The sequence below is a fragment of the Gopherus flavomarginatus genome, chromosome 10 (assembly GCF_025201925.1).
Source record: "Gopherus flavomarginatus isolate rGopFla2 chromosome 10, rGopFla2.mat.asm, whole genome shotgun sequence".
Lineage (NCBI taxonomy): Eukaryota > Metazoa > Chordata > Testudines > Testudinidae > Gopherus > Gopherus flavomarginatus.
In genome coordinates, this window is record NC_066626.1 from 29,774,537 (window position 1) to 29,788,981 (window position 14,445).

The 14,445-nt window shown below is 36.4% G+C and overlaps 1 protein-coding gene across 4 annotated transcripts in view; it reads right to left on the bottom strand.

Moving 5' to 3' along the window:
• GLS (glutaminase) overlaps window positions 1-14,445 on the bottom strand; it is a 116,693-nt gene that overhangs the window by 59,456 nt on the left and 42,792 nt on the right. For 3 of the 4 annotated variants that reach the window (XM_050916354.1, XM_050916355.1, XM_050916356.1), the window contains one exon: window positions 7,487-7,545. In XM_050916354.1, the coding sequence (XP_050772311.1) occupies window positions 7,487-7,545 (59 nt within the window). Of the gene's footprint in view, window positions 1-715; window positions 766-7,486; window positions 7,546-14,445 lie in introns of those variants that run through there. The other variant, XM_050916357.1, reaches the window with a different exon arrangement.

The window sequence follows — 14,445 nt, forward strand, 5'->3', positions numbered from 1 at the left end:
ACCTGCTATATATTCTTAGGGGGGCACTCCCCCCCCCAAAAGCTCATGCATTTTACTTTGTTTTGAAACAGCCAAGCAGCTTCATTTTAATTTAAGAGAAAGTTTTTTATAAACACTGGATTAAAAATCTGAAATCATATCAACTGGTATCATATAAACTAACAGACAATACATCAGAGGTTTGTTTTATAAACCACTTCAGTACTGAAGACATTCTATTTAGATAAATCTTTTTGGATAGCGTATTGCCTCAAACAAATCAAGAAACATTACTCACACTATGTTTAGTATAGGAAAAACAAAAAAACGGACGCTTTGCATATACCAGCATCTTACTTAATGAAAAGCATAAAGCCAGTTTCATTTCCCACTCTACAAGTGGATTAAGGTGTTGCATTTAACCTGTGAAGCCCTACGCATCAACTCATCTACAAGAAGATGTGCAGTCACACATGTACGATCTCTAGCTGAAAAGAATACCACGCTGCTGTGCCAAAATGATGTGCCAATGGTCCCTTACACTTATAAAATAAAAGTTAATAAATAATCTTACTCTTAAGAGCCAATAATCTCTAGCTAGATAATATCTAACAGGTATGCTAAAAAAATTCACAATACATTTCATCAAAATGTCTTGTATAATATACCAGAATACAAGCCTTAAAAATTTAATGCCAAATCTGTTCAATGAAAAATAATTAAAAAAAGAAATTACCAACTTCATTGAACTGTTGCAGTTGTCAAAATATTCCATAGATCCTAATGCTGTAAAATATGTAACAACATTTAAACCACAAAAACCTTGTCAACCTTTTAAATGCACAATGAACATCTTTTTGGGAAATTGGGTCAGCATTAGTTATGGGATGCTGCATCAATAATCATAGGGTTAGACATTTAAAATAAAATGAAATAAGTTATGCTTTTGTTTATAAAAAGGGAAAAGGAGAAAGATCATGCTTTGTGCAAAAATAAAAATACATAGTATTTCGGTTCGTTCTTGCCCAACTGAAAAAAATCCTTTACACTTTATTAAACTGAGTTTACTACCAAAATATAAACATTATGGGCAAAAGTCACATGTATGATTAATATATGAGTACTATTTTCATTTCAGCATTTAAAAATTCAGTGTTTTCTTTGTCTTTTTGTAAGCACCATCTGAGTTCACACTGAGGGAAGACAATCACTTTTACACAGCATCTTGTCTATACAAGTACTAATAAGCATGTTGACCAGCTGATGTACACTTAGGCCCTGATTCTGTACACCTTCGTGGTTTCTAAATAGGTTGGAGTTTTTTTAGGTGGGAGATTCTTATTAATTTAATTGCTTTTAGGAAGAAAACATTCTGTGGAAGTTTGTTCTTATTTTAAGATAAACATTCTCCAACTAGGTAAATACTAACTGGATAAGATGGTAGCATTTTGTTTCCGTAATATGTAGAGCATATGAATACAAGTGCCTATGTATTTGACATAGCAAAACAGAGTGCTGTAAATACTTGTCAAGGAATGCAATAATAAACCCATGTAAAACATCTAATTAAAAGCCAGTTGTCATTTACATTTGAGTTGTAGTTTATTAGACCTTAATGTAATATGATTTCTTTGCCAAATTACTGTTTTTATTAATCCAATCACTTAATTTCTTAATTTGAAAGCAACCCAATGTGGTAAAAATGTAGGTATGTTTAAGCATCCTGCTAACAATTTTATTTAGATATTCATTAAATGCACTCTTGAGTGATGACTTAATATGCCAAATTTCAGTAAAGCGGAAAGCTAAGATTATGTTTTATAAAGCCCCAGAAAACATACACACTGACATTTTAATTACAGCAGCAAAATTTTTGCATTTGAATACATCTATTTACCTTTTAATGGCTTTATTCTAGCTTTCTGTACTTACACACTTTTTTTGGTTAATCTGTGCATGCTCTGTGAAAACTGGTGTCTTGGCTGCTTAGCATAACATTTTCACCTCTGAAATACTTGGGAGCACAATGTAATAGACAGTATTTGATCCACCAGGAACAATATTGACATTCTTAAATTATATATGTTTATATATAAAACTATTTTTCTTGTGTCCTTAATGTAAGTATTCAATACTATGTGTGATTATAAATTCTTTACATAATTTGGGACACTGCACTACAGAACAGATTCTATGCCAGCTAATGTAATATTAAGTGAAATTTACTCCAGTTGTAATGGGTCATAATAAAAACCAAAGACAAAAGAATGTGAATATTTACAAATCACTGAATCAGATAATATAAAGAACTGAGAAAACAAGAAAAATCCTACAAATTTGAGTAACAAAATAGAGGTATAATAGCAAGAACCAACACCCAAGCAAAGGAGGAAATAAAAATCTTGGGCATTTCTATAATCATGTTGGTGCACGTTTTCAAATTCATATGCATACATCTATTTAAGTGTCAGAAAACCAGAAGATAAATTAAGAAAAAAGATGGCATGTGCTTATGTAATTACACTATTAGATATACTGGATGAAAAGCAAAAATTTATCCTACCAAGTGGTATGAAGATGGAGTATGAAAACAAACTTCTATAAACCTAAAGGTTGTGTAGTGGCACTCAACAGGACCATGCCACTGTCAGCCACATTTCTCTTTACTCACAGTCTCATTTATTTTGTCAGTCACAGCACTTCACTACAAAGGTAATGTCAGAATACTGTGAAGCCTGTAACACTGCTGGACACTAATTAATATGCTTAGTTTCAAGAAGTGTCTGAAAGTGCTTAATTGTACATGTTATCTTTCTGCAAAGTTATTTTAAAGTTTAGCTGAGGATGTGCATGCAGTACTTCTATCCTGATCTTTATTTTTTACCCATGCTGATAATCCTTTGGAACTTTTTCCCCAAGGCCTTTTGACAACACCCATTACTGTAGTATCTAAACGCTTCCCATTTCAACTGGGAGAGAGAACTCTTCTCCTTTCCTTAACTGCAGAAGGTTCTACTGTACTTGGAAAAGGGTTTTTTTGTTTTTACATTTTGTTCATTTAAGTCCTCCCCATTATGACGGGAAAGCTTTATCAATACAAAGGAGGTCTTTCAACATGCCCTGCGGTACAGCTGTCAACTTTCTAGTCACAGAAAACCAAAAACTCTCTTGCCTTGAGCCTGGCTCCTTCTCTGAGGTCCTGCCCCCATGCACTTCATTCTTCCCTCCCTCGCTCTCCCCCACCCTCACTCACTTGCTCATTTTCACCAGGCTAGGGAAGGGCTTGGGGTGCAAGAGAGGGTAAGGGCTCCAGCTAGGGGGGCAGGCTCTGTGGTGGAGCTGGGATGCACAAGGGGGCTCTGAGCTGGGGCTGAGGGGTTCAGAGTGTGGGAGAGGGCTCAGGGCTGAAGCAGGGGGTTTGGGAGGGGATGAGGGGTGCAGGCTCCGAGCGGCGCCTACCTAAGGCAGCCACCAGGAAGCAGCAACATATCCTCCAGTTCCTAGGCATAGGTTCAGCCAAGGGGCTCTACATGCTGCCCCAATCCGCAGGCACCATCTCCACAGCTCCTTTTGGCTGCGGTTCCTAGCTAATCGGAACTGCAGAACCAGCACTTGTGGCAGGGACAGCACATGGAGCCTCCAGGGCCAGCCCTCTGCCTAGGAGACAGAGGGACATGCCAGCTACTTCCTGGGAGCTGCAGGGAGCTGGGACAGGGAGCCTCTCAGCCACACACCAACTGGACTTTTAACAGCCCGGTCGGCGGTGCTGACCAGAACCGCCAGGGTCCCTTTTCAGAAGGACGTCCCGGTTAAAAACTGGACACCTGGCAACCCTGCTCTGTGGTCAGATTCTGAATAAATTTCTTCTGCTCTGGCAATTCCTTCCACAGCCATCCTATCCTCCCACCTCTTTAACGAAATATCCATTCCTCCCTTCAAGCTCTCATGAGGTTTGTCCTGGGTTCCATGTGCTGTGTTTCCTAAAGAAGTGCAGCTGTCTTGGTAGGTTATAAAAGGAGAAGCAGTTGCTGATACAGCTAAATGCTCACACATTAGGAGCTTTGACCATCAGGATCAAGACCTCAGATGGCAACAGCAGGTGAAAAAACTGACAGGGTCACCTATACTAGATAAATATATATCTCCCCAACAATGGACCATTGGTAGTCCGCAGAAAACTGACTGGTTACATGGTGCTGCATCTCCATGTTTCAAAGTGTTGTATTTCACTGAAGACAGCTAAAATGATAATAAATACTTTCCTAATATTTCTTTTCCATGTGAACAATTGCTGTAATTACCACTATAATGTTATGTTATTGTGCGTGTAAGGGGAAGTGGCTGCCCAATCATAAATGAGAGGGGAAATGGTCTAAAAGCCTTTTTATTAAGATCCAGTCAGCAACAGGAAAGAGATTCAGAACCCCCAAACTAAAGCACTTTTACATGGTTTAAATCTCTGAAATAGTCATGTGGGGCGTAAGTACAGTTAGCATAGAGCCTGGAGTTAAGACATCAAGTTTTAAATAAACCAGTATTATTACTGGTGTACTACAGCTGGGCTGCTGTGTAAGCTTTTAAAACTACATGATGTAGTTATGCTTAGTAAGAAAAACAAATATGAAAGTTAACAGAGCATAAGTAAAAGATTAATTGCAAAACCCCAACTACGTATTAAGTCCATATTCTTCTCTAAGAACTGTACGTATAACTCCAACTGTAGTCACAATTGTGTGTGTGATCCCGAGGGCAGAATTTTTCCCTTAAAGTGTTAAGATACTTATGTCAGCAACAACTCTTACCCAGTGAAAAATTCACCCTGAGATACTTTCTCCACTGCACGAGTACCAATACGATTATAAGTATTAAATGATAATTTGCCCAAGAATTATGAGGCAACACCCAATTTTTTTTTAACTGATACACCCAGTGTACTGTATTTTATTTATATTTAGAATATCTTTAATTGTTCAGAATATTAACAGATCAAATCCAGGAGCTTTTAAGTGTCAGTGAAGTAATAGTTTCACCAAAGAGGTAAAAGCTGGTCTGAATTTTAAAATACAGCAATAGTCTCTCCATACTTGACATGCTGACATTTGATATAATTTTATAAGATTCATATATTTGATCATATTTAAGATAATGTAAAAAAGACATTTAACTGCTTGATTCTAAAGGCTATGCATGGTCCTCAGTAAATATGAGCAATTTCCATGGATCTCAATGATAGCGAAAGCATATGAACTGAGGGCAGCACACAGTTTTAATTTAGCAGTGTGTTTAAGAAAATAATGATAAATCTTTATATATAGATTATATCCAAACTTAAGTTCGCCAGTGGTCTACCAAAATTTTCTACACAATTCATATGTAAAAGCTAAATTACAGACTACAGGTTATCCTCACAAAATATAACCAGTTAATGTTTTGAACCGATTGATCCCAAATATAAAATTTTCCCGAAGTAATACTTTTATTATTAGTTATTCAAATGTTAAATAGCATTTTAGTGGAAGCAGTACATGAAATGATCTAAATATTGTCACTCTGAAAACAAATAAAGAAGCAATAGTATGGTATGCCTATCAGATGTGCAGTTACTACAGGTAAACATGTCAGCGCGATGAAATTTGGCCTATAAAAACATTACAGCATTTTTAAAACAAATATCACAGTTACATGCACTAAAACTAAGATTTGTTGTATACATTTAATTACACCATTTATAATCAAGAACTCTACATTGGTGCCTTCCAAATAGTCACACACTGTGCTTTTGTCAGAGATCAAGGACCAGTAAGTTACACTACAGTAGGAGTGACATTTTGACAGCTTAAACAAACACAGATTTTAAAACTCACTATTACCAATGTGAATTTCAATGCTCAGTCAACCCTTAGAAAAACTAATGATGAGTACATTTACCTGTCTTACTTATGGCCCTTTTCTTTCACCTATAACTATTAAAGATAAAATGTCTTTAGGTAGGAATTTTACACCTTATTAAATATAAAATAGCAGAAAATCATGATGGAAAAATATGAAAGAACCTTTCATAACTAACACTTTGCAGGCAGGAGACAGGAAATACACCAGAGGCTAAAAGAGTTTCCAAATGTAATGAACACAATGTAAACAGAAATTAAGAAGTTATGCTTGGAAAAATTATGTAATCTAGTTTAAAATTTTCCACATCAAAACTATGGAGGACTGAAATATTCACTAAAAGTCAGCAACTCCTAGATACTGAATCACCATTACAAAACTAGATTTTCATTCTGAAGATTGCAGCAATGGTCTGATTAACATTGGGGCTATATCTACACTACAGCACTTACTGCAACACAGATGTATCACTATAGTGCTGCTAATGCAGACACTAAGTTGATGGGAAAGAGCTCTCCCTTCAACTTAATTACTCTAGCCCTGAAGAGCAGTGGTAGCTATGTTGGCAGGAGACGCTCTCCCATTCACATAGTGCTGTGTACACCAGCGCTTAGGTCGGTAAAGCTTATGTCACTCAGGGGGTGGCTTACTAATACCCCTGAGCGACAAAAGTTATACCGATGTAAGGTCTAATGTAGACAAGATCTGAGTAAGTCACCATATGATCCACATTTACAATACATCTGCATACCCATACTAAGGTCAAAATCCTGGCTTTCAAAACAAACATGCGTTTATGCAGGATCATGGCCTAACAGGGCAATATTTGCTATGTATTGTAATCTAATATTTACTCATGGACACATGCATAGCTGTTAGTTTCCAACCACTTATTTGAGAAAGTGGATATTTTATGTTCAAAGTAATACTAAATACAAAGTAATTAAATAAGTGATTTAGCTACACAGGAAGTTAATCGTGGACATGTTTAATAGAAGAGCATGGAATTTAGGAGTTGTGCAGCTCCTATAAATGAAGGCTAAATTGTAAACCACTCTAATTTTCCTTAGAAGGAAAAAAAAAAATCCTATTGTACTTTTATGCAAGACAGGAGAATCTAAGTCCAGAAGCACTCTTGTGACTCTTTTTCATTAGGCAAGAGAAGATTTAGTGCATTTCTGAGGATGTACTCAGCCTCTGACAACGACTAAATGACATTTCTCATAACAAAATTGCACTAAATCTCTCAGTGAGATAGTCAATCTTATCCATTTGCCTGCTTCGCCCAGCATACAAGAGGCTAACTGGATGGGTAAAGTAGTAAAAATAAAATTATAAACAGAAGAAGAGGCAAACAATCTTTCAGCCAAATGACTCTGGGTCAGATCATGGTGTCTCTCTTTCAGAAATCTCATTAATGAACGTTTTAGTACTACCCTTGTTCTGAAGTGCTTACTTTGCAAGTTATACAGCTTGTTTGTATGCTTCTGTGCGCTAGTTACAAAATTCCAATTAGCCTTCTTATCCATACACACACATAAATGTACAGCACTACTGACTGCTAATTTTCCACATTCAAATGCAATACTCAAAACAAAACTAAGTGTGAATGTTTTACCTTGATTAAGGAAGTGACCACAATTGCTCCAGCATTCACCATAGGATTGTGAGGCTTGTCTGTGGAATAAAAATTTTTCAGTTACATGTACATCCTTAGGGCTGAAGTTCACATTTGTTTTAAACAAAATTAAAAAAAAATAAATAAATCAAAGTCAGCAGACATATTTGAGTAAAAATTATACATGTTTCTTGAAGCTATGGCTGTTTTATTTGACTGTAATCATAAATTACAATACTGTAATCCAACATTATATATTTGAGCTATATGTAAATGCAAAAAAAAAATGCACTACAAGTGCATCACTCTAGAACTTACAGCATACATCTCTCCACGAAGTGGGACACATCACATCTACAACAATGCAGCCTCTACCTTCTGAATATGTAATTTTCATTTGTTCCTATTCTACTACATACAGTGCTCTGAAACAGTTATGTGAAATGGTTATTCCTAACTGGTCCTGAATGATATTTATAGTCTTCACTGAATAACGAATCCATTATCCGTACTTCAACTATTATATTAGCAAACAACAGGTGGATGAACACCACATCAACTAATGTATGAACCCAAAGCAAATGTCAAACCCAGGTGGTGTACATACATGGTAGATTTTACTAGTGAATCTTTTAGTTAGCTGTAAGAAAACTAAAATCCTTAACAGGCAGATGCTGTTAGCTCCCTACTATTTATAAACTCACTAACCATGCAGGGAAGGCTCATATAAATTTATTCTAACTAGCACATTTCATGAGAGCAATTATGTACTACTGACACTAGTTTCAAAAAGGAGTATGTTAATACCCTGAACAGAACTAAAGCCTATTTTTTTAATTTTTAAATCTGAGTGTCATACAGACTAAGTTGACATAGCATACATAGGCTTCTGACTTTTATTAGACAAATACTAAGCCATTCTGATAAAAGTTAGCATTAAACAAAACCAGTGGAGCCCATACTAAAAATGGATTAAGAAATGGTTTTCCAGAAGTAATTGTACTCCAGGTTGAAAACCAGTCCCTTATGTTTATCCCTGGAGGTACTGTACAACAGGCTACATAAAAAAGTACTGGCAAAATCAGTACAAACTAAAATTTCATGCAGTTGGCTTGTTTTGTATTGCTTTGTATTCTACATGCTGAAACATAAGTACAATATTTACATTCCAATCATTTTATTTTATTATATGGTAAAAATGAGAAAGTACACAATTTTTCAGTAATAGCGTGTTGTGACACTTTTGTACTTTTATGTCTGATTTTGTAAGCAAGTAGTTTTTAAGTGAGGTGAAACTTGGGTACAGTACTCAGGATAAATCAAGACTCCTGAAAGGGGTACAGTAGTCAGGAAAATTTGACAATCAGTGTCCTAAGGGGATGTTTTTAAGAGGGGTCCTCTCAGTAATCTGTACTTGGAAAAATGCTATTTATCAACCAAACTTGTAATTTAATCAAAAACAGTTTGACAAGTTTTCCATAAAACGATGTTGATTGGCATTCAATTATGCTATTATACTGTACTTCCTTATGGACTGTATCACACATTTCATGATTCTGCCTGGGTTCAATATCAGGCTGATCACCCTACAGAAAGACTCTTATCCAGGGGCAAGTAACTTTTCAAACCCTATGAATAAGTACATTTGCCCTGTGAATGTGCGCACTTAGGGAAGTGGAAAAAATAAAAGCTAACTTTTTTTTTTTTTTTAAGTGCTCTCTTTCCTGACAAGTGACTGACTAATGATATAACACATACTAGAAAAAATGCCATCAGCAAGGATATGGCACATTTTCCAATGACAAGGAATACAGGTTTGTGTTATAATTAAACTTGTTTGCCAGTGAGTGACACGCCAACATTTTGACAGATTTTGGTCTGATGTCAATCTTTTCATATGACTGCCTAAATTATTATTATGCAGTGTAGTTGTAGCTGTGGCAGTCCCAGGATATTAGAGATACAAGGTGGGTGAGGTAATATATTTTACAGGACCAACTTCTCCTGGCAAGAGCCAGCACAATCAACTTCAACAATGAACCCAATAGATAACCATATACAAGAAACCACGGATTACCACACCTATATTCACAGATCTATGAACCACCTCAAAACACACTAAGAAATCTTATCTACAGCCAGGCACTCAGATACCACAGAATAAGCTAAGAGGAGAAAGTCTGGAATATCTCCTTAACACACTTAAAATCACCTTCACCAGACAAAGATACTCCAGAGAAGTAGATCACATCATATGGGCAACCCAAATACCCCCAAGAGAACTTGCTTCAATACAGAAATAAAACCCCCTCTGACCACACACCCTAGTTGTCACCTACCACCCCACACTGGACCCCATACAGGGTATCAAACAACTATAACACAATACTTGATGGGGACCCCATCCAGAAAGAAATCTTTCCTAAACTCCCTCGTGGCCTTTAAACAACCCCACAACTTCATCATGAGAAGCAAGCTCCCCACAGACCAGGACACACCAATTGGAAGTGGCACCAGACCCTACCAGAAAAACAGATGCAAAACCTGCAGACATCTCTCCACTACCACGATTAACACTACCCCCCGACCCTGCACAACACACCTTTCGAGATACGTGGATCCTACACACGTAACGCAACATGTTGTATACCTGCATCCACAACAACAACGTGGGTGAAACCACACAAGCACGAGCGTCCCAAATGCGCTCTCACAGGAAAATTATAGAAGACAAAAATCACCCCATCACCTATGGGTGAACACTTTTCACAAAAGGATCACTCTATATCTGACCTCTCAGTCCTTATCCTCAAAGGAAACTTGCACAACACTTTGAAAAGATGAGCCCGGGAGTTTAAATTCTTAACTTTGCTAGACACTAAAAAATCATGGATTAATGCCTTTCTGCAACAATTTGTAACCTACTCACCCCCTCTTTTTATCCTATGACTGCAGAGCTGTTAACAGGCCTTGAATGGTCCCACAGAATACGTGCTAACTACTTATGCTAAACAATCTGTTCCACCTTGCGTTTAGCTAGGATGCTCACAGTATATTTCCCAGACCTGAAGAAAAGCTCTAGGTGGCTCAAAAGCTCATCTCTCTCAACAGAAATTGGTCCAACAAAAGCATATTACCTCAGCGCATGCCATACAGGCAAACATTAAAAGTTATTGGCTATACTTTTATTTGAAGTTTAACTGAGAATGAAAGAAAAAACTTACCTGGCCTACTAAAGTTCCCATAGTCTCCTCCTACATTATTAATGCAACCTCAAGTATCTATGGGTACATTTGCACAGGATGTCCTCAGATCCACCAAAAACACTGTAGTCCAAAGAACAAACCCTGATATCCTTTCCCTATTGCCTGGTTTGCCCTCTTTGTGCCCAGCATCGAGATTTGTCCCCCAACAATTATGTCCTCCAATACACTACACAGTGTATAACTGTCAAATTTAAATGTGACAGAAATATTAATACTGATATAGGTTATGTGAGCATATAAGAAGCATGTTTCTTTCCCTCAGCCCATCATGGATTCTCTTTTCTCTAACATGGTCATGCAGATCAAATATCTCCATCCCAAAGGGAAAGTAAGTAGTCCATAGGAGAAGAGTCATTTGTTTAATCGGAGAAATGTGTATTTACAATGGAGCCTTAATGAGAACCATATTGTACAACAGTGAAGTTATTATTCTAATGGTTCATTACTGTTGCATTGTAGGCTTGAGCAGTTATTCCAACGCTTATACCATTATTCCATATGCAACTTAGACCTTTCCCCTAGTACACTCAAATTACACCATCTCTTCTCTGCCAGTTTTCCCGGTTGCTTTTTCTCTGTTGACCTTATGCCCTTTTTGTGTTGACTCCCTAGTTATTTGGCTTGCAAACTCCATGTACAGAAAGAAAAGGTCAACTCTTGCACACTATACATATATTTGAAAAGATCATGGCTCAGGTCAAATACATCTCATGCTTCCCAAAACATATAAGGCATGCTAAGCCTTTGGACAGGTGCGCAATGTAAGCGATAGGAAGAAGAGTGCAGGGAGCCCCTACACAAGGGCTGTTCACACAGCCAGTCCTTTCACTCGGGAAGCAAGAGAACCCACGTAAGTATTTAGTGCTATACTCTCAAGGATAAAGCCAGGCCTTTACTTTCAGCCTCCAAAAGAAGCTTTCCATAAAGTCCACAACATATGTTTAATCAAATACAAAACAGGTGTAACTGACAGATAAACACAGCTCCTGTTAAGTAAGGGCTTGTTTTCGTTCCGGGGTAAATCGACCTAACTTATGCTACTTCAGCTACGTGAATAACTTCTTCACTATGCTGCGTTGACAGGGAACATTCTCTGGCACAGTGGATTTGATTTAAATCATGATTTAAATCACTAGTCAGGAAGACTCGATTTAATCATGGTTTTCTTCATAGAAGTGCATTCTTGTTGGTTGTTATAACCTTAATACATATTCTTCACAACTCAGAGATAGATGTAGGTTTCCTTTTTAAAAGGTACTCATTAATCTGAAAAGTTTTCAAAATAAATTACTGTTCAGCTTTACAGCTATATCAGAAAACGAATGATTGTTTGGTTATTTCATTTACCAAAGGTAACTGAAGCAGATATTTATCTGAAGTCATTGGGAGGTGAACTATCTCCAATTCAACAGGTTAATCATTAATATTTGAAGGATTTTCTTGCCATGCTGTATTAGGAAGAGATCACCATCAGACAGATATTTAAATTGTTTTATTTAACTAAAACAACAATGTTAAGTATTCTGGATTTTTTCCTTCAACAGCAAACATATAATATTTTAACAAAACAAGCATATGCCCCTAAGCTTCTCACATTTATCTCCAGGCTTCTTCTTGTCCAGATCTATTCCACCCCCAATAATCTTCTATTCATTGAACTTTTTAAAACTTTTCACTTTTAGAGAGAGGTAAGGGATTGACTGTGTACACAAATCTGTAGAGGGACAAATTTGTTGAGGTCTTATTTCTCACCTCTATATATTATTTATTTAAAAACATTTTTGTTGTTAACAAGCATGTTACCTCTGGAGATCAAAATCCACAGTTTGACAACTGCAGAACTAAGCATCTCTGATGGTATCTTCTAGACTGATCACTGAGTCCCATTGGGTAGAAAGATTATTTAGGTTAATCTTTCTATACAGAAGCCTGTAGAACCCCATGAGATGAGTCCCTAATCTACAAAATATTGGAACTTATTTACAAAACTCGTCTTAAACATTACATGAATATATTGTCTCATATTATAGAATTAGAATTTATAATCCCTATTCCATGATGAGATATCTGAGCTATAATGTATCTTAATTAAAACTATTTTTAGATAAGTTTCTCCTCAAAAAGCAGTTTATCAAAAAATCTGATTTAAATAAAAAAAATTTGATTTTTTTTAAATTTTTTTTAAATCATTGATTTTTATTCACCTTGTTCTCTGGTCAACTTACCTCACTCTTCTCGGAAAAGTGGAGTACCAGGGTCAACTGGACAGCACTGTGCCATCAATTTAGTGGGTCTTCACTAGACCTGCTAAATCGACACCGGCTGCATCAATTGCAGCAGTTTCAGTCTCTCTGGTAGTGAAGATAAGCCCTAAGTTATAAATATACATCCCAATGTGCACGTACGTAGCAGCAGAGCATTAAGAAACAAAACACTAATCTCAGCTAATACAATGATTTACAGTATCTTGGAAAAACCTCACATCCTCCCTGTGCAACAATTTGCTCATTTGTAAATTATGAATAATACACACTTCTGTAAAGCAATTTAAGATACCTAAATAAAAGTTACTCTATTAGTGCAAAGAATTATTAACAGAACACACCAAAATCTTTTTAAAGAAACAAACTGTGCAAACAGGAAGCCCAAATAAGTCATCTAATTGCCATTGTTTGGAGAAGAAATGAAAAAATGTATATTCCACAGATTTTAGATTTAAGGAGTTTTTTTGGCTTTTTATTGTTCAAGTGTTTCTTACAATGTCTTCTCTTATGAGTGTTCTTACATCATTATAGACAGGATTTTTTAAAGAGTGGATTAACATAAAACACCGCATTAACAGTTGTTGTGATATAAAATGACAAAAAAGGGAGAAAATTCAATACTGAACTACTGAAAATTCAGCTACTTTCACTACTGTGTGAATCACTATCTCTGTGTGCTTCATAGCCATTGTCAGATCCATACAGAATATTATATTGAAATAAAGAGCGTACTGATGCTTCAGGTTACTTATGATCATTAGATTAGCATTCAGCATCCCAACTTGTTTCATACAAACTTCTACTCCCATAGCACTTAACATGGTACCCTGCAGTGAACAATTTTCACTATGGTAAGGAATACTGCCTGCTTATTATAACTATATGCATACTATGCCATTTAAATATTGAGCTGTTGTGCTACTGTAATTTTTAGACCTAACAGCTGAATCATTTTGCCTTTGGCTCAGACAACAGACATTTACATACCTGGAACTATACCAAGGATATGACACAATATTCGTTCTTATGTAGTAATGAGATGAGTAAACATGATAAAGAAATCTTAATTCTAAAATTTCAGATGAAACCGTACAAACACTATACACATGAGTAACGTTATGCACATGCATAAAGTAAAGATTGCATGGCTGCATTCCAAGTTAGCAGAGAAAAATATAACACTATTGAATATAAAACTATGGATCATATCTAACTGGCCAACCTGTCGTAAGAGGTCACTTGAAAATGTCTCAACCAAAGGAAAAATGAGCCATCTGTTATATCTAAAATTACTACAGGATTTCCTACCTCAGTGAAATTTCTGCACTCAAGTGAAACCATGTCAAGAAGTGCTATAGGAGCAGGAGCAGCTTACAGAACACTAACATGGCAATCCACAAGAGCCAGCAAATAGTGCTGCAAACAAGAC